Genomic DNA, 23,856 nt, shown 5'->3' with positions numbered 1-23,856 from the left:
AAACTATGGATAAAATCTGGCCAAGTGTTGGTTCCTGTTTGTTGTTTTTAGGCTGGAATCTTCTGGAACTGCTTGCCAGACACATATCATTTATGGGATTATAAACTGTTTGGTCTTCATTAGAGGCCAGCACCACTATTTATTTTCACTGAAGCTCTCCTGAAGATAGTAATTTAATACACAGATTAAATATGCTATGCTTACAATGAAAATATTTCATATTCTGCATTTGCCATCATAATAAATAGTGGTTTAATAGTTAACATTTGAACCAGAATTTCAAGTTTCTCTTCTGTACCAGGCACTGTGCTAAGTCCATTTCATGTAATATTCATGACAGTCTTGTAAGGCAGGGGTCCCCAACCCCCGGGCCGTGGACTAGTACTGGTCCGTGGCCTGTTAGGAACTGGGCCACACAGCAGGAGGTGAGTGGCAGGAAAGCGAGCGAAGCTTCATCTGCCGCTCCCCATCACACCCCATCGCTCGCATGACTGCCTGAACCATCCCTCCTCCCCACCCCTTCCGTGGAAACATTGTCTTACACGAAACCAGTTCCTGGTGCCAAAAAGGTTGGGGACTGCTGTTGTAAGGGATTAGTATCTTCCTTTTGTACATGAGGAACCTGAGATTTAGAGAAGCTAAGTGCTTGCTCTAAGTCACTTTGCAGTAAGTGGTGGCCCTGAGTTGGCGTCCATGCCTGCTGAGTCTTGTGCACACTTAGTCTGTGACATGAAAGAATGATTGATTTAAGGAAGGATTTTTTTTTTCCCCATATCTGAGCACATCCCACACATAACCCCAAATGCACATCTGCTGTAGAAATGAATGAGGCTGTCTAAAGCTAGGCTAACTTGTTCTACCATGCCACGACAACCACGTTGTTCCATCCTGGAATACAGCAGGTTAATTTAGTGGCCTAGTGTAGTCTCCGCTTTTTGCATTTGCAGGGGGATGAAGGCCAGCATCGATGCTCCATTGCCCTCTGGTAATTCTGTCTCCACTCATCTCCCATGGACACGGCAGTGTTTCTTCAGGGCTTCAAGGAAAGAGAATTCCTTGATTCCATTATTATAAGTTGCTCAGTTAATTTCAGTTCAACTCAACATATATTTATTAAGTGATTATTAGTGCCAAGCTTTGTCCTGGGCCTTCTTTAGGAAGACGTTCCTTACTTGATAATATCAGATAACCATTATTTTCTGCCTGTTTATGTAAAATAGAAAATAGCAAAGGAGGCATTTTCAAACTTTGTTCAAATAAGAGCTATAGGTATGATTCTTATTGACAAGAAGCTCTCATAGCGTTTTCTTCTTACCCTTTGCCACACACCCGATGTTCTTTTCCTCTGACTTTTCTCCGTCTAACAATCTGACACTTGTAGTTCTCTAAGAGAACATTGCAAGCGTAACTGCAGGTATTAAAAGGCAAAGCTTATTTGGTGAGTCCCTGACTCTCCTGTATAATATGTGGTATATTATTAGGTTAAGGCTTGCAGTGATACTCATTCACGTTCCCAGTATCATAAACTTTTCAGTAATTTGTCTGTAATTGGATTCTTATGAACACATTGGTAGTTGGTGTATACTTTTCTCTTTCTGGTCCCTCTGTTCTCTTTTGTGTCTGCTTTCTTTTGGGCACTAATGGTGAAGAGAGATGAACAGTATATAGGTACTACCTTTAAGAAGCTTGACACCTAGCACATTATTCAGTTATCTTGTGGCACTAGAAAGTACAGGAAAGAAGGTGCATTTCCTTTGACTTTTAGACCATCTAATGTATGTTTGCTGCTAGCTTATTCCAGGCTAATGAGCATACCTAGCTCACTCTCATATAGTTCAATACACAGAGTCTTACTATCTTAGATTTTATACAGCAGATGAGGGATTAATTAGATGTTGGCTAAAGGTTCACACGCGCGCTGATTTTAATGCTTGTTACTCTGGGAATTAGCTATGTTATGTAGTAGAAAGAACATCCATTTTGGGAAGCAGAGGACCTGTCCAGGTTGGAGTCAAGCTCTTAGACTCTGGGAAAATTAAATTTTTACCCAGCTTCTTCAGAGCTTCAGCCCTCATAGCTTTGTGTGCGAATTAAGAAATATACGTAAGAACTTTGAAAGAGTAAAACATCTTACCAACACTATTGCTATCATTATTGTAAATGTATATCTGCAGTGATGTTATTAGCTTCTGTCGGAGACTATCCGTTGTCCTCTGATATGATTTATTTACATACGTCATGTCCCTACTGGACTATGCTCTTTTGAGGGAAGGATATATATCCAGTTTTTACCTTTGTACTCCCATGGCTTCATATTGTCTACCTTCTGCACAGTAGTGTGAAGGTAATAATTCTACATCACATATGTCTGCTTCTGTGAGTCTCGCTTAAATCTAATCCCAGAGCAACTAGATTTCAAGAAAAACTGCCTTAGACCAATAGACTGGCTGTTTGTACTTGTTCTGAGATAAATATAGCTAACATTGTAAAAGTAATTCCGTCGACACTTCTAAAGTAACAGGTAACTCCAGCTCTTAAGTCTATGTGTAAGAAGAGTTGTAATTAAATATTTAATAAGTGTTTTGTATTTCTCTAACGAGGTTGAAGTGCATCTAATGAAATGAAGTTTTAGTGTTTCATTAGTATCATCTAATCATGGGTGCTACGGGTTAACTCTTTGATATAAAAACATTGCTGACTAATTAAAACCTACTGTAATTTCTTCCAAGTTATAATGTGACTACATGTGAAGACACCCTATGCTTAACTTGCAGGTTAGGTAAATAGAAAGGATATGGTATGAGTGATACTTGTAGCATCTTTACTGTGTACAACTTTGACCCCTAGTAAATGTTACTCCTCCCCCTACACCTTCAGTGTAGCCAAGGTGGCTCCAACTGAGATTTTTTCCTTGCTTGTCTTCAAGTTCTAATACTTGGGGAGAAATAGGAAGAAAGAGACACTTGCCTATACTCGATTGCCTGCTTGTCATGTTTTATACATTTGGTCTTTTTGTATTTAAGAGAAATATAGTTTCTATCAGTACATAATTTGATACTTTAAAATTCAACCTTAAACGTTAAGATCTTAATTAGGTTTTAAATCCAAGGTCTATATAATCAGAATGTGAATCAATTTTATTTACAAGGATTTAGGACCAGTACTTCTGTTTTGTGCATCTGACCATTGTTAGAAATTTTAGACAATTAGGGAAGAGTGTGTTCCATGGAGTTATAAGTCAGTGAAAGGTGTTGCTCTTTCCAGTTGAGAATTGTATCAGTGGGAGATGGAGCCAAGATTAAAAGTGTGAACTAGGTTCCTCATTTTTCAGATCGATCCATATGACTGCCAGAAAATATCATAAGTTCTTTACTTTGGTTGTATTTTTGACCTCATCATTACTTCAGTTTTTGGCAAATGAGAATAAATAAAAGGAAAATCAGGGACTTGGACACTTGAAGTTGAAAATAAGTCATTTTTCGAAATTCCCCTTTATTTTTGGGATTATCTGAACTAGTTGAGAACCTAATTCTATTTTCTTGTTTAGTCCTGTCTCATTATGCTTCAAAAAGGATCATTCATGCATTCTTGATTCTATCCAGTGTTGAAATAGACACCCATCTCGTACACAGAAATACTGAATAATCAGGTAGTGTCTGTCACGGCATGATTGCAGTGCACCAGGAGAGAATTTGAAACTGCAGTCAACAGAGTGTTTTATTGAGCACTTTCCAAGGTTATCTAAGGCCTAACAGCTGCCACCTTCATTCCTGAAATTTTCCCCTTTCCTTTCTTTCCTGAGACGTTCAACATGGAAATAGCCAACATGTTTTAAGTGCTTAGCTGTGTGTCAGACACTGTTCTAAATGCTTCATCTGTATTAACTCATTCACTTCTCACAAAAACCCCGAGAGATGGGTTCTGTTCCACTTAACAGGTGAGGTACAGGGAGGTTATGAAGGCTGCCTGTGATCATGCCATTGATTGGCAGAAGCAGGAAGCTAACCCATGTCATCTGCAACTAGAGCTCGTACTCTCAATCCCTTGGAGATATTGACAGTGGGCTCCTGTGTTCTTGTTCAGGGGTGGGAATTTGTGTAGTGTACTCACTGTGATCTCTGTGAAGGGACGAAGGCGCTTACCTTTCTCAGTCACGGAGCAAGGCCATGGGAAGCAGAGAATGGTCTAGAAAGAAATGTTCGATTGTGGGGATTTGTGTCAGGAGTTCCCTAGGACAAAGCTTCCAGATAGCTCCTTGAGTTTGAGGGGAAACTCAGAGGAACTTATGGTGATGAGGGGAGAGAAGGAAGGCTATCTGTTACTAGATTCCTAAGCATCCTGATCCACCCATATTACCTACTACCCGCACTCTGCTGTAGGAATTCCACCTGTGACTTCAAATCCAGTTTAGCATAAGGCCTGTATATTGTACATAGAAAAATAAAGGTCAAATGGAATGCTTTTCCCAGTTCTCAGGGAGAGTACCAGTGCACAGCCTGGCTTAAAAGTTATCCTAGGACTCTGATTTTTTTTTTTTTTTTTGGTCCTCTCATAACATTTGATATAGGTGCTATGATTTCTTTACCCTTAGCCAGAGCTATGCAATGTCAGATAAATGCATACTTTTACACTCATGAGTCCCTTCTGTCTGGAAGGCCAGTTAGCTTTCCCACCTTTTGAGCTGGGCTTGAATGATAACAACTGATGCCATTTATTAAGTTGCCTCGTCTGTACCAGGCACAGACCTCTTTTAGTTTTTATGACAATCTGTGAGATAAGAATTCCTTCTCTGTTGCATAGATAAGAAAAACAGATCTTGTAAAGGATGAGTTATTGTCCAGGGCCTCACAGCCAATTGGTGAATTCTGGTTCTGATTAAAGAGAAGAGGTGTTAGTCTGTGAGTAGTAATACCCTCTTTCTAGAGCATGATTTATTTTTTCAAACACAAATTAAAAAAAATCTCAGTCTCTCTTTCGTGTGTGTGTGTGTGTGTGTGTGTATGTTTTAGAAGCCTCTCTGAGGCTCAAGGCCTGTGGTCTTCAGAATTGCCGTTGGTGAGGGTGTTGGTGAGTTCTTGATTCACATGGTGCGTTAAGTGACCTTCATGTTTGGAGATTTCACTTGTGGTGCTTACTGGGACTGGTACGTGGGCTTGCTGTCTCATGAGTGGTGGGTTACCGCAGTAAGTCCTGGTGTCACGTCTAGGCATTGGGCCATAATTTTCTCTTAAAGAAAAAATGATTCTAATGCTAGTTACAGTGCTAAGGAGGACTTTAATCAGGAGGGATGCTGTAGATGTCAAGAGTGTCACATTAGAGGAGGGAGTTTAGGCTCCACTCTGAATGCAACAAGAACAAATGGGGATTTATAGCCAAGGAGCATGTTGGATGGCAGGGTTGGGGGAGGCCATCAGTGAGTGGAAAATCACTAAGAGGAGAAGATGTAAAGGTTTGGAGGATTCTTAGTGAAGGCAGGTCGAGGACTTAAGCATCAAAGGTAGGGGATGGGGAATTTGATCAGAAATCAGTTTAGATGTTCTCTCTAAACTGACTTGGAAGGATTTTTGCTAAAACTGGGCTGTATAGGCCCAGTGAGGATAGGGAGCCAAGGTAGAGGCCCAGATAAGAAGAGGGCTCAGAGGAGCCTGACTGAAGATTGGTCAAGGAGAGAGTCTTTGTCAGGTCCAGTTGCTTGAATTAAATGTTAAGCATTCAGGGTATCAGAATTGAACCCATGGGAGATAACGTTAAATGAAGTGTAGAGAGACTTCCAGAAAAATGCATTTTCCTGCTGGCACAGACTTCTGTGAAGGGTTAGCATGGAAGATCACAGTAGCTCTGAGAGGTGGGACTTTAAAGCTTCCCTGATGCTGCACTGTCAGATTGATTTAATTTTATCTAACAAACATAAATAGTGCTTATTAAGTATGAGGCTCTGTTCTAAACGCTTTGCAAATGTTACCTTACTTAATCCTCAAAACAATTCTATAAAGTGGCCACTGTTATTCACTCTTTACAGATGAGGAAACAGAGGCCCAGAGGAGTTAAAAAAATTTTGCCTAAGGTCACATAATGACTACATGGTAGGACTTGGATTTCAAATCAGGCTGCCTTGGCTCCAGAGTCTGCATTCTTAGCCACTGTTAAGTTGCATCCTAGGCTTTTGCCGCCCAGGGATTTACTTCTCATTGCTCTGGGCTTTTCTTTATTCTCTCCATGAATAAGGAAGAATTCTTCTTCTGGATTTAGTCACTCTCTGGAGTTTGTTCAGACTGAAGTCAGAACTGAGGATTATGTTTAGCTTGAGGTCTCCTGTAAACACAATGTTATTTGTAAACAACTTTTCAGGTGGCCTTTCACCTTAGAAGGAGAATGTGTTTATTGGTAAAAACATTCCCTATCTGCTCCACAGTCTGTATAGAATAACATTAGTGACCCTTTCTATTCGAAGGTTTGCTGCTTTTCTTTTTTTCCCCCACCAATAACGTCAGTAGCTTTCCTTCTTCTTCTTCTTCTCCTTCTTCCTTCTTTTTTTTTTTTTTTTAAATAAATGTTCCATTTATAGGGAGTGAATGGTAATTCTTTGATAAAGGCTTTGGGAAATTGGCATCCAGATAATATACAACTGGCACCAAAATTTTCTTAAAGGAGTAAATCTCCTTTGGAAGCAAAGCAGATCTAATCCCTACAATATTTCTTTAGTAGTCTCTTTAAATTCTGCTTAAATTTGTCAAGCTGATATTTAAAAAAGCTTCTGGTTTAGCAGCAAAGTTATATAAATACCTGTGGAAACTCTCGAGTTTTCCATGGCATTGTACTTTCAACTTATGATATTTTTTAACTTTTTTTTTTAAACTTTTAATTACAGATCTGTCTATGGCAGTACAGAAATTTTCCCAGTCACTGCAAGATTTCCAGTTTGAATGTATTGGTGATGCTGAAACAGATGATGAAATTAGTATTGGTGAGTACTGCTGTTTTTCAATATTCTAAGTAATAATTTTAAAAGTCTTACTTCAGATAATGACTTCATTGAAGTCAAACAGATTCACACACCCAAATACTAAGTATGTCAAATATTCTGACTTTGATAAAAGCATAAGGGCGATTTTTGGTTGCTATGGAGGAGAGTATTACAAATTGTTTTAAAATTGAGCTCTGTGGTTTTTTTCCATAAGGAAAATCACTTAATCATTCTATAATTCAGCTCAGCCCTTTGAGAAGCTATGGATAGCACTGTTTTTCTTTGCCTCAAAGTGAATCATTCATTCAAACAAATACATATTGGTCATCTGCTATTAAATATATAAGATACTGGTTTAACAATTATCATACTTTTTTTTTAACTTATTACTGATTTCTCTTTTAACTTCAGTATTTGTTTATAAAGAAAAAAATCAGTCATGATGTATTAACCAGTATTAGTGTAAGACACAGAACATTACTGGGAATCAGGAGACTTGAGCCCTAATCTGATTTTGCCATAGATATTTAGCAATCTGACCCTGGTGAAGACACGCCCCTCCCTGAATTGGATGACTTCATTTCCCATAAGTGAAGAGGTTGGATTATGTGGTCTCAGGTTTTATCTGCATCTGAGATTTTACCGTTTGAAGATCAGATTCATATAGCATTCTTTTCCCCACATTTTAACAATCTCTTCTTGCCAGTTTGTATGTACACGGGGTCCGTTTGTAGGCTGGATTAGTGTCATGCAATCAGAAGACTGTATAAAATATGTGTGTGCATTTTAGAGAATAATACACTAAGTGAACTCACCTTCCAGGTAAAAATAGAATTTAGGATTTAGAATAGTGACTCCCAAACTTAATGTGTATATGATACACCTGGAGATCTCATTAAATGCAGACTGGGATTCAGAAGGTCTCAGGTGGAGTGTGCGATTCTGCGTTTCTAACACACTTGAAGGTGATGTCAGTGCCGCTGGTCTATGGACCTCGCTTTGAGTAGCTGAGCTTTGGAATCCCTGATATGCTTCTCCACAATAGTATTCCTCTCCTTCCTCTGCCTTTTCTTTTCTGTTTATAGTTTTGTAAGTTATATATGTATTTCTAAACAATATATTTTTATTATTTTTGAAAACCTAAAGTATCAAGTCCAAACCTAGCTATGAAAGGAAAGGGCTTTCAGAAGGTGAGCCCAGTGAGTTTCCAGTTCATTGTGCAGGTTTAGCTTGTTACATTCACAAAAGTTACTTCTGGGGAAATCACGGGCACGGTCCTCAGACAAGCTGTTTCTGGTGTGGGGTTCATGTTGTACAGTCGTCTCATGGTGAAGCTGGCCTCTTTCAGATGAGCTGTGCCGGGTGGTCGCTTGATTTATGTGCTCCTTTAGGGGTGTTAGGTACACGAGGGGGTGTGGAGGTGGCTGGTCCCGGATCATGAGGGGCTCCATTTGCCCTCAGGTCTGTGGGGAAAGGCGGCTGAGGCTGACTAGGTAGAGGCGTTGGTAGGGAGCCTCTAGGAAGGAAGGAGAAGGCTCCCACATGGGCCTCAGGCAGCATGACTTCCTCCTCTTTACAGGCTGAATGGGGAACAGTGGTGTCAGTGATCTTGTGACACTGACAGCTGGAACAATGGTTGTCATTCTGTGTGTTGCTTCGTGACTTTTGTCATACACATCTAGCCCCCAGTATTGACTTTGTAATACACATACCTCAAGAGACAAAAGCCTAGATTGTATTACTAAACGATTAATATAGAGCATTATTATTTAGAGAAATGAAAGAACACCCACATACTCACATAACAGCAGTTATTTTCACTTAGTAATGAGATTGTAAAATCCAAGAAGGCAGAGGCCAGATCTTTTTCTTTTTTTTTTCTTTCAATCATTTCACTTTAGTACCTGACCCAGGGTCTCACTCATGGTAAAGCCTTGGTTAAATTGTTGAATAAATGACATAATTTTCCTTATAAACATTTTTTTTCACTTATGTGTGTCTTTTTCTAATTATATATAGTTATACTACATATAACTATATATTGTATATAATTTGTTTGTTCTCCTTTATAAAGAGGATTGTAGCAGATATTTCTGGGTTTTTGTAGATATAATTTTTAGTGATTTTATGATTTTAAAATATTTCATAGATTCATATACATGATTGTATGAAATAGATGCTTCTAGTTGGTCTTTTACTTTTTAACAGTACAATAAATATATTTCTGCATATTTCATAATTTCCATTAAGCTTCTTACTTAAAAATACCTTCTTGAAACCCACATGGTGGGGTTTTTTAATCACTTTGCTCTTCGACCTTGCAGGCAGATAAATGGTAGGCGATTTCCCCCGGTTGTGGTAAACTTGATATCTCAACTTTGTTCTGATTGTCCCTTTGCAGTTTGACTAGATGGATGTTATCGTTGTGGCTCTTACAGATTAGATTGGAAAAGTGTGAAGTGATCAGTATGTGAAAGCTTATGACAGGCAATGAATGTTAAGTTCTAATGCTTTCAGGGCTTTGAGGAATTAGATCTAAGGTTGGGTAATGGAAGGTGAATACTATATAGGGGTAGATGTTATTGCTTGCTACTAATAAATCAGGGGACTTATCCCCTATTGGGAATCTGATTTAAACACCAATGCTTTGTTAGGAATACCTAACTTAGAGCACAGAGATTTATAAACAAAAATTATTTCTGAAACAACTAATGTAAAAATATAGATATATTCCCATATCCTCACCATCCAGCACTTTTTATCCCTTTACTGAGCCCTGAAATCCACTGTAAATAGTTAAAAATAACTGTGTGTATAATAAAGAAATAGTAGAAGACTTTAATCATTCCAAACATGGAGGAATTCTGAGGCTAACACAGCTGTTGTACAAAGGACAGTGACCTAGGAATGTACCCCTGAGAATAATGCGTAAGGCTGGTGTGGATGGAGTGCAAGAGCTATCCTTACCTACCATCATACCATTATACCGTCATCAGCTTCAGTTCCACATGGGAAGATACAAAATTTCAGCTGTCTTAAAACCAACAAGGACCTACTGTATAGCACAGGGAACTCTGCTCATTGCTGTGTGGCAGCCTGGATGGGAGGGGAGTCTGGGGGCAGAATGGATACATGTATATGTATGGCTGAGTCGCTTTGCTGTGTACCTGAAAGTATCACAACTGTTGTTAATCGGCTATACTCCAATATAAAATAAAAAGTTAAAAAAAATAGCTTGTCGAAGCCCCAGTTTCAGCTTCTTCTTTATTCCTCTGATTTAATAAAAGAGGAATGAAGTAGGGACAGCTGTGACTCTTAGCATTGAGTAATAGCCATAATACTCAGCCAGAGTAGCCGTGAGACTTACCCATGATGTAACCACTGAAAACAATGACTTAGAAAAAAAGCTTTTATAAGCGAGCAATGTCAATGCAAAATAACTTGTGAAGTCAAGACATTTGCAAACTTTCTGTGTATAAGTTGTGGTGGTGGGAGTGGGTGGAAGATGAGTAAGATGTCTGCTTTCAGTGTGCTTACAGTGGAATAGGGTGAAAAACAGATTTCGAGCAAAGTAAGGAAAAAGAGGGTGCTCTTCCTATATCAGTATAATGACTTAACTCATGGAAGCTGTTCCGGGAGTTTGTGCGGCACGTGGACCTGTGTCTGTCCTGTAAATCGGCCGCACTCTTCAGCTGTCCCCGTCTGCTCCCACCCTTCTGGCCTTGTGCTTGCCGGTGCGTTTGTTTGTCTTTTGGTGCCAGTGAGACATTGCTGGCTTGGAAGGAAGCAAAATGGGATTAGTTGTCTGGGACCTAGTGGGGAATTCCTGTGGCTCAGAGAGCAGGTCAGTTGTTTCCAGAACTGAAGACCCAAGCAGGGCAGCATCCTGTGCTCTCCTTTGAGCACCTCGTTTCCATCTTAGAGCAGCAAGAGGCCATTGCTCCCTGCTCCTCTAAGGATGACTGAGCTGCCCCTGGGCTTTGGATTGCTTCCTTTTATCTGCCCACCACTGGCGCTGGCCCAGTGGGAGGCCATCCAACTTAACTTCCCACAGCTGTTCTAATTGCCCACTTTTTATACTACTTGGTTTTTCTTGACTGAGTAAAGACATTGAGTTAGGAGTAAGTTGGGAATTGAGTAGCTGGACACTTGGGGCTTAGAAATTGGTGATGGAAGGGATAAGAGTGATTACAAACTGGTATAAGATTCAGGCCTCCTCAAATAATATATTTATATGGGTAGACTGGATACAGAATGTACTGTCATTTAACCATAATTATACAAAAGAAAATACCTACTGTGTTAATCCTAGTATGTGTATGGGAATTGATAATGTCATGTGTCCAGCCCTAAAACCTTACTAGTAGGAAATAAAAAACTATCTCTACAGAAAATAAAACACTGTACTTTTGAAAACTCTTTACAGCAGTTTGTTCGAACAAATAGAAGCTCAAAAATATTACTGTGAATCTGCCTGAGGCTGTGGTTTTTGCTATGCATATTTAGTGCCTATAATTTGAAATCACTTTTAACCAACTCCTAAAAGAAGTCTAGATTAAAAACAAAATTAGATACTGTTAGTCACACTGACACGGTGCCAATAAAAATATTAGTCATTAATATGAGGCAAAGCTCATTCATTCTATGTAATCTTGGAAACCATTGGAAAGTCCAGTTGTGGTTTTTCATAAACAGCTTGGCTAGCGATGTTGTGTGATGACCTATTGTAGCTCTCAGGAAAGTCTTGGACAATGTGAACTTTGCCCTCAAGAGATTAAACATTTACCAAGAGGGAGAGTCAGTGTGCTAGTAAATATTTTAGGTGGGGACTTATTCCTTTAGACACACCTAAGCAGAAAATTCCTGTGGTAGAGACAGGCAACATATAACCACTTGTCAACTAAGGTTATGCTCCCAACTCTGAGTGGAGAAATGTGGCCATCAAGTAGGTCATTCAGATCAAATATATTTCATAATATTGATAATTGTCCAGATGTGTCTGTCGTAACTCATGTATTTGTGTTCAGGTATTTACTCTGTTTTGAGTACAGATAGGTAGACATAGCAATAACAATGGTTAGTGCTTAATAGTTCGCAGAAGGAAGAGTATGTTATATCTTTTTTTAAAATCCTTACAAATCGTATGTGTACAGATTGACGGATGGTAACTCCAACCTGAACCAAGTTTTCTATACTGCATTGGCTGGAGTGTGCCTTATGTCTTGAATTCTTTTCTATTCTGTCTTTAGGAGAATACATTGAAGGGTGCGACTATAGGAAACAAATTTAAAATAGTGACATTTTAAGTCACAGGGACTTAATTGTATATTCCCGAGCAAGCAGTGCTTTGCCCAGCTTTGCCCAAATATTTGTTGTTAGATTACCTCTCTGAAGCTGGGTGTGCATCAGTGTAATACAGTGGTTACGTGAAATCGCCTGAGTATACAGACAGAAGCCTGAGAGCAATCACTGATGCTTGTTCAGAGGGTGTGAAGTAAGAAGATGTTTTTCAAGGGAGTAGTTGAAAATTTTTTTTCATTTTCCTTGTTAGAGGAATTACTAGGGGAAGTTGCATAAATCTTCTACCAAATAAATTCATTCACTTTGAGGATGCATCTGTTATGTCTAATGGAAAGGTAGTATTTGATCCAGTTTTCCAAGTGTTAAATAAGAATATGGTCTGGGGTGGGAGGTATGGCAGACAGTTTGCCTTGTGTGTTTTGAAGGGATTCCTTTATAGAATAGAAACACTTTGAGAGATAGTAACCTGTATTTCAGGTTAAAAAGAACTAGTATATTTACACATTTCAGGAAATGCACTTAAACGATCATAAATGATTTTACCTAGGGAAAAACACACCTATTTTCTTCAAGTTAAACCAATAAAATTCAGCTATTAAGCTATTAAGTTGAAAATGTTTCTTTAAAGATTTTCTTCAGAATTCAGTTATGAGCTACAAATTCTCATCCATACAGATCACTACTACCATTTGTCTGATGATATCGGGTTCCATAAGGTAGTGTGAGGCCGTGAAACTCTTCTTGGGCATCTCCTAGGAAAAAGTTAGCAAACCAGAGACAATGCCATTACCAACTACAACTGAACTCTTCAAAAAAAAAAAAAAAAAGACCTGTGATTTTATTAAATTCTAGGAAACAAATTACCTTCTCATTTGCTGAGTCAAAAGAAAATCCATCAGTTATTACAGACCCTCATTACAACCCACTTAAATGTGGTTATATAAATCAGGAAGTCCTCTATTAAAGTGGAACATTTCCAAATGCCTAGATTGTTTATATAAATAACATTTTCTTTTGAACTCTGTAGAGGAAGCATATTTGACTTTTTATGGCTCTCAGTTGGACAATTGAATTATTGTTTTCCATTTTCTTTTACCACCCTTATTTTTGCACCCACACAGAAACCACCCACAATTAAGGACTGAAACAGCTGGGAAGGTTGCACATTTCAGGTGGAGTTCCTCTCTTTAAAAAAAACATGCCACTTGAGAGAGATGTTTTCATCATATCTCTGTATTTTAAAGAATTTTATTTGATTTAATTTGAAATTCAAAGGCTTAGATTGTTTTTCAGAATCTGAGGTTAAAAAAAAAATCAGAAACTTATCATGTTAAAAATCAGATCTCATAGAAAAAGATTTGCCTTTTAATTTATTGATATATGTGAATCCCCCGAAACCCCTTTCTGATTCCTTTCTGTCTTCTGTGATTTGTTCTGCTAAACAAAAAGTGGTTGTCTTTTTCACAGAGAACTCAGTCTCTTATCTCCTCCAGCAAATTACATGCTCTTTGAGGTCAGAAAGTTTTCTCACCTTTCTATTCCTGCAGAATTGTTTAGCACCTTATTTATAGCAGAAGCTTAGTAAATATTTGTTGCATGAATAGTCCCCCCTGGAAAAACTAGTGAATGTTTATAGAAGCAAATCACTTTAAGGTACATAAATAAAATTTTAGTGTCATATTAAAAAATAAAATGTACATATTTGGGTGTATCTAGAATGATTCTTTTCAATATGGTACTAAACTAAACTCTGAGAGGGAAAATAGTTCATATATAGTCATGCCTTAGTATCCACAGGGGATTGCTTTCAGGAGCTTTTGTGGATACCAAAATCCTTAGATACTCAAGTCTGTTATGTAAAGTCCGTGGTGTGGTATTTGCATATAACCTACACAGTCCTCTTGTATATACTTTAAATCATCTCTAGCTTACTTATAATACCTAATACAATATAAATGCTATGTAAATAGCTGTAAATACGATATAGGTGCTATATACATATAGTTGCCAGTGTGTCGCCATTTCAAGTTTTGCTTTTTGAAATTTTTTTCCCAAGTATTTTTAATTCACGGTTGGTTGAATCCGAGGAGGCAGAACCTTTGGATACAGAGAGCCAGCTGTATTTATATACAAATACACAAACAGAGACACACACGTATATGTAACTTTTGCATATAATTGAGAATGATTTAGAACAAATACAGTATTTGTAAATATTTCAAACCAGAGCTAAATATTTTAATATTCTTTAGTTTATTCAGTGTTTATTGACTGCTTGCTAGGTGACAATCTCTGTGCCAATCCCCAGGGACCTGGTGGTGAAAAGAGTAGTCATAGCTTTTGCCCTCATGGAGTGTACAGACTAAAGAATAAGATGGTAGCAATATCCTTTCTTTAGGATAACATGACTTAAAAAAGGCTTATTTCAGGGTGAGCAGATAGAGAGTGAAAAGAGAACTTTTATCTATGGTTAGTGACTTATGAGAGCTCAAAAAAATTAACAAAATGGTTAGACAGTGAAATAAATGCTGTGGCCCAGTATAACTTGGAACGTGGGAGTATACAGTTGATTCTCATTATTCACAAATTCTGTATTTGCAAAGTCGCTTCCTCTACAATTTATTGGTATCCCCCAAATCAATACTCCTGGCAGTTTTATGGTCATTCGTGGTCATCTGTAGAGAGGTGAAAAAGTGGAGTTGCCCGACTCACCGAGAATCTACTATGCATAATGTGGTACATTTTATAGGTGCATGAGGCAGCCATGACTCGTTGAAGACTAATAGGCTAGATTTTTGCTCTAAGAGCAACAGGCTAAAGTATGTTAAATAACAAAGTTCAGCTGAGTAAAATTTTTAAACAATTTTTTAATATTATAATTATTTGGTTTTTAAAATTTAAGTGGAGTTGATGTACAATATTATATAAGTTACAGGTGTACAATATAGTGATCACAAGTTTTAAAGGTTACACTCCATTTAGAGTTGTTATAAAATATTGGCTATATTCCGTGTGTTGTACAATATATCTTTGAAGCTTGTTTTATACATAATAGTTTATACCTCTTAATCCCCTGCCCCTACCTTGCACCTGCCCCCTTCTCTCTTCCCACTGGTAACCGCTAGTTGGTTCTCTTTGTCTGAGTCTGCTTCTTTTTTGTTATATTCACTAATTTGTTGTATTTTTTAGAGTCCACATATCAGTGATGTCATACAGTATTTGTCTTTCTCTGTCAGACTTATTTCACTTAGCATAATATCCTCCAAGTCCATCCATATTGCTGCAAATGGCAACATTTTATTCTTTTTTATAGTGGAGTAGTATTCAATTGAATAAATTTTAAGCTCTTAATTGGCTGTGTTTAGCACCCAATCTAGCAGATAGAAAGGAGCTTTGAAGGCCTGTACAAGGTAAAAGGTTTTTGGAGCAAAGTGATCAAGAACAAGGAAGTTACACTGGGTGTTTGCTGATGAGTTTCCCCATATGGAACAAAGGGAATTTTTGGAGCTGGGTTAGGTAACTTGTGCTGAGCCTAGGCATTCCTTTTCTGGGAGAGCCTGCATGGAAACTTAAGTTTTGTTTTGCTGATGTGGAGTTTTGCACAAGTGACTCCATTTTGGGCCTAACCTGGTTACTTTAACCAGCAAAAGAACCCGAGATTAGAGTCAGAAACTTGACTTTGTAGCTTTCTTCCACTCTTTTTAATCTGTTTCTGCCTGTATTTCTTATTTGTAAAGCTCATTTATTCTATAAGTATTCAAGTGCCAACCAGGTCTTAAGGTACCATAAATGGCTTAAGTAATTTATATTTATGTTTTCATTGGGTGACCAACATTAAGTATCCGATTACAGTTAAGTCATAGTTGTGTTGAATGCTATAAAAGCAAGGTATATTATGCTAAGAGAACATATTTAAGGTAGACCAGGCCTGGTTGGGTGACTGGGAAGATGAGAGAAAGCTGGGGAATAGGGAGAGCACTGCAGATCTAGGGAAGGGATGAGTGAAGGCCTAGGGAAGGAAAGCAGACAGCCCAGGGGAAAATGGCATGTGTGAAGGTTATGGGCAGGTGCACAAGACCTAATACACCTGTTAGGGATGTGGAACTTCAACCTAAAGACAATGAGAAGCAATTGCAGGGCATTAATCAGAGAAATGACATCATATCTGCATTTTAAAAAGGTTACTCTGACTACCTTTGGAAGAAGGCTGACCCAGATGAGCTTTTCTTACAATGTTGTACCTGGCCATTTCTCCCGCTTTGTGCCCAGGAGAAAATGGGGCAGGAGTAGCTTGACTTTGTAATGTAACCTATGGATACCTGGTTGGTTGGTTGGTTGGTTTGAATGCACTTGCATTGACCCACAGAACCACAGCTGGAGTACATCTCTTTTATTTTAGGTATGAATAGAATGGCCTTGGTAAAATTGGAATCATATGGTTAGTTTATAATTTTAAGCCTGAAACATGGCATACTCTTGATGACATATTTGTCATAATTTTTTACATAATAACAGAAACATGTTTTATTGCATATTGGTAAATATTAGGTATCAGAAAGGTAAGCTGTGGCCCATGTGTGTGGTGGGTGCATAGTTTCTACTTTAGTTGGTTAATTTCCTGCTTTGCTTAATAGAGTTTATCCACCCATGTTGAATATCATGTAAATTCTGCATCCACTTTGAAAACAGCTTTTGAAGATAGTTTCGTGTCACAGTTGTCTTCTTGGTGTGCAGTAGTTTATATCTTTCTATTTGGGAGCTGCATTTCTTTAGTTCTAGGATAATTCACGTACCTTCTTTATGCACATGTGGGGTTGGGGAGGTGGAAAGTTGCACAGCTATTGGTTTTTTTTGTTTGTTTGTTTTTTTTTGAATTATCGGAAAGTGCTACTTCTGACAGAAATGTTGGCCTGGTTTCTTAGAATCACAAGTTTAGTATCTTAAAGTAGAAAGAGACCTTGGAGAACATGGGAGCTAAGTCTGTCATTTTGATTTAGATGCAGGTGAAATGATTTTCTACAGTCACACATGTGTTAGAACCTTGATCACCTGGCTCCTAGGTCATGAACTTTGACTCTGAGTTTACTTGTTCATTCATTCAATAAAGCACTTGTGATTTGTTAGACACCATTTTGGTGCTGAACAAACAGAAAAAAAAAATCACTGTGCAAAAAAGAAAAAAAAAACAGGAAAAAAAAAAATCCCCACCCCAATGGGTTTGCCATTAGTCAGAGGAGTTACGTGATAAAATACATAACTTCATTAGATATTATTAGACTATAAGTGCTATAGATATGCAAAAAGAAGGAAGATTACTTAAAATTTTTCTTCAGTATTTTTAATATAGAGATATCTAATTTTGAGATAGCAGTATACTGTAAACTGCTTATAAAATGAACCTCATTTTACCCTCCATTCCCTATGTGATCATATTTACATGACTATGTAACCATTGACCTGTTTCTGGATTTGAAACCATTTAGTGCAAAAGGTGTGAAAATATCTTCTTAGCTGGGATACAAGGATTGGGAGCCACAGAATATCATAGGGGGCTTTGCCGCATAGTCTCAAGTTTAATTTGCACATCCTCAGGAGACATTGAGGCTCTTGATTGAAGTTGCCCTTTAGCAGGTTTATTCTGGGTTCAGTATATGTGATTAGTTATAGCATGGAAGTCTTTGCCAGTTCAGAGCTGAGTCAGAGATTGCCTTCATCAGCATTTTTTTAATGGACCAAGAGGGAACATTTCTAAATGTGAATGAAATAATAAAAGTACAGTTTCAATTTTGACATAAAAGGTTTGGACGAGAAAAGCACTAGTCCTGGAGACTGTATCTGAAATAAGTGAATTAGGAGGCAGGACATGGGCACCCAGAGACTAATGGAAGACTCACAGGCAAAAGGCAAGGACAGCATATGAGCAATGAAGACAGACTTAGGGTGGGGGTGGAGGAAAGCAAGAATATAGCTGAATAACAGGCCTACCAAAGAAAGAAAGGCTTGCCTTGGATAGTTATCAAGGAATATGTGGCTGGGAAAAAAGAGCTTAATTCAGAGTAATGTCTCAGTCATTGAGAGAATTCAGGATGATTGCTGAGTCATGATTCGGAGGGCTGTAGAGAGAAGAGCCCTCGGGTCCTGCTAGAGTCTTAGGACTCAGACATAGTGTTCTATTTCTTGCATTACCACGAGTACCACAAGTACTACTTCTGCCACTGAAAGTACAGATGTGCTTCAGGCAGGAAATATCCTTACAAATCTTATTTTAAAAAATTATACACACACACATATGTGTATATACTGTTTTCTATTTAAATATATTTTAACTCAATTCATCACACACAGCATACATTCCTCCCCCCAGCCCCCAAAGTCAGCAGTTGCCAAGCTGCCTAGCATCAGAGTCAAGTATGGGGAGCCTTAAAATTTTGATTCTTGGGCTTCACCCCCAGACCTGAACTAAGGTAGGATCCCCTGGGTTAGGAGCCTCTCATTTTATGGAGATTCTTGGTGTCTGATTGCAGCCTGGGGAAGACCGCTACTCTAAACAATATACTTGTGCTTTATTCCGAGGGAGGGAGGCACAACTGAGGAAGGTACTAAAACTGGGGAAAAGTCTATTCCAGAGGTGTGCTTTGTGGGACATCAGATCTGGATGCCCAGCTGGTGATCCCTGGTCACCAGCTCCATCCCTGATGGAGCCACTGAGGCTATAGAAGCCATGTGTTTGTGGGGAAACCTGGTTATTTGTTGCCCCATTTTTCCTTCACAGCCTGAAAAAAGGCTTTGGTTTTTGCAGAACAAATTGGATCGGTCTGTCTGTCTGTCTATCTATCTATCTATCTATCTATCTATCTATCTATCTATCTATCTATCTTAGAATGAGAGATGGTGTTCATGGGCCAGTGTAGATGCTGTGCCAGTTTCTCAGGGATGAAGGAAAAAAATCAGCTTTTCAAATTAAACTCCCGTGTGAGATGTGACTTAGTTCATCTTGGCTATGGATTCTCTGGAATTCTCTACTAATGATATCTTCTGAATGTAAAGAACCTTATGGGTAATTTGGTACATGCAACATGAGTAAGATTTTTTCTTGTATCCTTATTAATAGAAGGAAGTCCAAAAATAGCTTTATGATATAATCACTGTTTTACTCAGGAGAATGTGCTGCATGCTTTAGGTATAGTAGTGAGAACAGAAATGCTGTGAGAGCACCAAAGCTGGGAAAGTGACATCAGAAGACGCTAAAAAAGAGGATGTTATTTGAGCTGGGTCCTAATGTCTAGGTAAGATACAGCTTAGGAAATGTATTGGGTTGGCCAAAAAGTGCCTTCAGTTTTTAAGTAAAAATAAAAGACACATTTTTCATGTCTACCAAGAACTTTATTGAGCAACGTATTCACCCTTTTGTTCTTCCATTTTTCAGGCAACTTCATAATGCTATCTTCCCCAGACTTTTTTTTTTAATTTATTTTTTGACTGTGATGGGTCTTCGTTGCTGTGCATGGGCTTTCTCTAATTGTGGCAAGTGGAGGGCTATTCTTCATTGTTGTGGTGTGCAGGCTTCTCATTGCAGTGGCTTCTCTTGTTGCGGAGCTCGAACCCTAGGCACGTAGGCTCAATAGTTGCAATGCGTGGGCTCAGTGCACTTCTGGTGCACGGACTTAGCTGCTCCGAGGCATGTGGGATCTTCCTGGACCAGGGATTGAACCCACGTCCCCTGCTTTGGCAGGTGGATTCCCAACCACTGCGCCACCAGGGAAGTCCCTTCCCAAAACTTACCTTTTTGAGCAAAGAAATGTTCCAGGTGCCTTTTACAGTCTTCCAGGGAATTGAAATTTTTTCCATTAAGAGAATTTTGTAAAGACCTAAACAAATGGGAATCCAAAGGTGCAATGTCTGGTGAATACGGTGGATGAATCAGAACTTCCCAGCTAAGCTGTAACAGTTTTTGCGTGGTCATCAAGACACATGTGGTCTTGCGTTAGCCTCATGACTAATTCTGGATGCTTTTCGTTGAGTGCTGCTTTCAGTTGGTCTATTTGGGAGCAGTACTTGTTGGAATTAATCATTTGGTTTTCCGGAAGGAGCTCATACTAGGCAACTCCCTTCCTATCCCACATATATACAATATCACCTTCTTTGGATGAAGACTGGCCTTTGGTGTGGTTGGTGGTTGTTCATTTCACTTGTCCCATGATTGCTTCTGTTCCACATTATTGAACAGTATCCACTTTTCATCGCCTGTCACTATTTGTTTTAAAAATGGAATATTTTCATAGAGAGAGCACTCCAGATCTAGGAGTGCTTCAGTAGAGAATCGCATGCTCAAAATGGATCTCTACTTCAGTAGAGAATTGCATGCGGAAATACGGTCAAGAAGGGTTTTTTTGCTTAACTTATGTGGAACCCAAACATCAAAGCGATGAACATAACCAAGCTGGTACAAATGATTTTCATTGCTTGATTTGGATATTTTGAGTGTGTTGGCTATCTCCCTCGTGGTATAATGTTGATTGTTCTCAATGTCTTGATTTGATCGTTATCAATTTCAACTGGTCTACCCAACCCTGGAGCACTGTCCAGCAAGAAATCCCCAGCACGAAACTTCACAACCACTTTTGACACATTGTCAGTCACAGCACCTTCTCCATGCATTGCACAAATCTTTTTTGTGTTTCACTTGTATTTTAAACCTTTCTTGAAATAATAAAGCATAATATGCCAAAAATGTTGCTTTTTTCTTCAATATTAAAATCTTCAGTATTAAAATGACTATACAAAAATTCACCAATTTTAAGTCTTTTTTAAATGCATGCTGATATGACAGCTGTCACATACAATCTAACAAAATTGTTTCAAGTGAAGTATTAAAGACAACTAAGCGCTATTAGAGACATCTTATGGAAAAAAACCAAAGAACCTTTTGGCCAACCCAATAGTTAAAGGAAAGACATGGAAATGGGATACTATAGGAATGTTAGTAGTTTCAAAGTACTAAGTTAGAGATTAGAAGTAGTAGTATCTTAGGCTAACGCAATTGGTGAGGTACTCACGGCCATATCTCAGAGGCCCCAGATCATTTGCAGTATGGACTTTGGACTTTATTTACTCATTCAGTTTTTGAGTTGGATAATGACATAATCAAAGGTGCCCTTTAGGAATTTTATTCTGACCATTAGTACATAGGGTGAGTTGGACCCATAGGAACTGGGAAACCAATAATTAGGCTGTTGTAATAGTATAGCAAAGATAAGTGATGCCCTTCCATGGGTACAGAAGAAGGGTAGAGGAGACAGATCAGTAGCATTTGACGATTGAATGTGTGGGAGGAAGGACTGAGGAGAATCCATTACTTGAGTTACTAGGAGAATGGTGATAGGAGCCCATTTATATGTTTATATGTGACCAGGCTTCCTGGGGGTGGAGCAGAATTATGAGTTAAGTTTTGGTGCATGTTAAGTTTTGAGATTCAGACAAAATTCCTAGTAGAAATTCCCAGGGTATATAATCAGATTTATTAAATTTAGAATGGTGAAGTGAGGTTGTGGGACTGTGCCTAGAGTAGAGGGAAAGTATAAATTTCAGGTGAGCTCATTTGAGTTCAAACGTTAGCTCTGCCAGTCATTAGCTCTATGACCTTGCATATTATTTAACCTCTACATATCAGTTTTATTATTTGAAAAATAGGAGAATGATTCTAGATTTAGGTGTTTTACTTGTGAGCGCCTTGTAGGGTGCTGTGAGGGTTAAAGAGCTGTGCACCGTGCCGGTGTGTGTACCAAAGCTCCTCCTTCCTCATTCCCAGGTCTTCCTGTTCTTCCTCCTTCATGAGGATGGGAGTCCACTGGAGTAAGTTTGTAGGTGAGGAGAAGGAGAACTAGCTCATGAGGAGAGAAGAGTGATGGTGGAAATAAGAGAGCAGGAGAGAGAGAAAAATGTATGTGGAGATGGAAAAGGGTGAGATTGGAAGCATCTTGGGGAGTTGTTAGCTTTTGAGAGGAAGAGGGCCCCTCCTCTGAGACAGGCAAGTTGAAGAGAATGAATAGAGACCATGTTGATCAGAGAAGCAGAAGGCCAGGCCATCTGTTGTGAGTGAGGGAAGTTTGGGGCTGGGTTCTTGAGAAGGGAGAAAATTCTTTTTAGATAGCCACTGTGGGAAATAAGATTAGGAGTAAACTAGAGTTGAATAAAAGGATTGCCAAGAAGCAGAAGGAAAGGGGTTAGATCACTTGAACTCTTCATGTCCTTGTGGGTGTGTGAATTACAGAAGAGAGAAGGTCATTGGAGGTTAAGAGGTTGTGGAAGAGAGAGGCTACATATTGGACGAGGAAGCGGATGCTGAAGCTTCAGTAGGGTGGTGGCAGGAGGATTGGGTGCAGAGGAGGAGTATAAATGGGGTGCTTCAGCCTTTGTGGAATGTGAGGGAGTGTTGGGAGGTCAGTTCCTGATGGCAGTAGAGATGGGAGGGGGGTGTACTTGGTGTAAATACTTTTTTGTCAGCAGCAAATTACTGATTGTTCCCTTTAGGACGGGATCCTTGGTGCCTGATTATACTCTGAGCACAAATAGCTCTGGCTCTGTTTGCCTTTAAAGATGATAAGCCTGTTCTTTCCTGTAATGTAGCTGGGTAGTAGGGTGCACTACCTTTTTTTTTTTTTTTTTGGCGCACGGGCTTAGTTGCTCCGTGGCATGTGGGATCTTCCTGGAGCAGGGATCGAACCCGTGTCCTCTGCATTGGCAGGCGGATTCTCAACCACTGCGCCACCTAGGAAGCCCCTGGGTGCACTACCTTTTATTCACACACCTCCTTTGGCAATAATGGTTTGCTGGAAGTGAACAGACTTTGGAATCAAACAATCAAAACTAAATACTTGCTTCTCCACTTACTAGCTATGAGATCATGGGGCAGGCTACCCCAGCTCATTGACCTTTTTCTCATCTGCAAAATGAAGATAACACTTAGTTCAGTACCTTGTATCATTGGGTGGGCATTACATGAGACAGTTTATGTAACATCTCTACCTCTTGGTAGAGGCGCTCCAAAGTGGGAAAATGGTTTCCTGAACTGGGAGTTGTTTTGGCTTTGGGAAACAGGTCAGACACCACAAAACAAAACAAAAACTATAACGAGGCAACATCAGAATAGCAGAGTTCTTCATTTTCTAATTAATATGTGTGCTTGGGAAGAAAATTAAATATATGACTTGCAGATTTTGTTATGCACAACAATACTTATTGCATCAACTAAAATGATACAGTAAAAAGAAAAAAAAAAAATCTTAATTAGAATTCAGGTGAAATTCATTTGAAGTAATGAGTAGTGGGATGAAGTCCTGGGAGAAATCAGCTGGAATCAAATTTTTAAATTGTGTGAAATTGAAAGGCTGCCTTTCTGTATTTGTATGTATTCATTTGCCGAAACTTGGCCTTATGTGAATTATTATATACTTTATATCTATATCTATGTAAAATAACAAGCCCAGTCTATATCTATATCTATATCTCTATATCTGTCTATATAGAGAGATAATACTAGAATTCTCAAACTACCTGGTAGTTTGGCAATTTCAAAGCAGGTATTACTAAAA

At 38.8% G+C, this 23,856-nt stretch overlaps 1 protein-coding gene across 8 annotated transcripts in view; it reads left to right on the top strand.

The window, feature by feature from the left end:
* ARHGAP42 (Rho GTPase activating protein 42) overlaps positions 1–23,856 on the top strand; it is a 285,418-nt gene that overhangs the window by 63,019 nt on the left and 198,543 nt on the right. For all 8 annotated transcript variants that reach the window (XR_009055392.1, XR_009055390.1, XR_009055391.1 and 5 more), the window contains exon 2: positions 6,869–6,964. Coding sequence is in view for 3 of the 8 variants with exons in the window: in XM_057748206.1 (XP_057604189.1) it covers positions 6,869–6,964 (96 nt within the window). In the remaining 5 variants the exon portion in view is untranslated. The remainder of the gene's footprint in view (positions 1–6,868; positions 6,965–23,856) is intronic.

The sequence above is a fragment of the Hippopotamus amphibius genome, chromosome 9, assembly GCF_030028045.1.
Source record: "Hippopotamus amphibius kiboko isolate mHipAmp2 chromosome 9, mHipAmp2.hap2, whole genome shotgun sequence".
Lineage (NCBI taxonomy): Eukaryota > Metazoa > Chordata > Mammalia > Artiodactyla > Hippopotamidae > Hippopotamus > Hippopotamus amphibius.
Note: the sequence above shows the minus strand (reverse complement) of the source record. Positions and strands in the feature narration are given on the sequence as shown.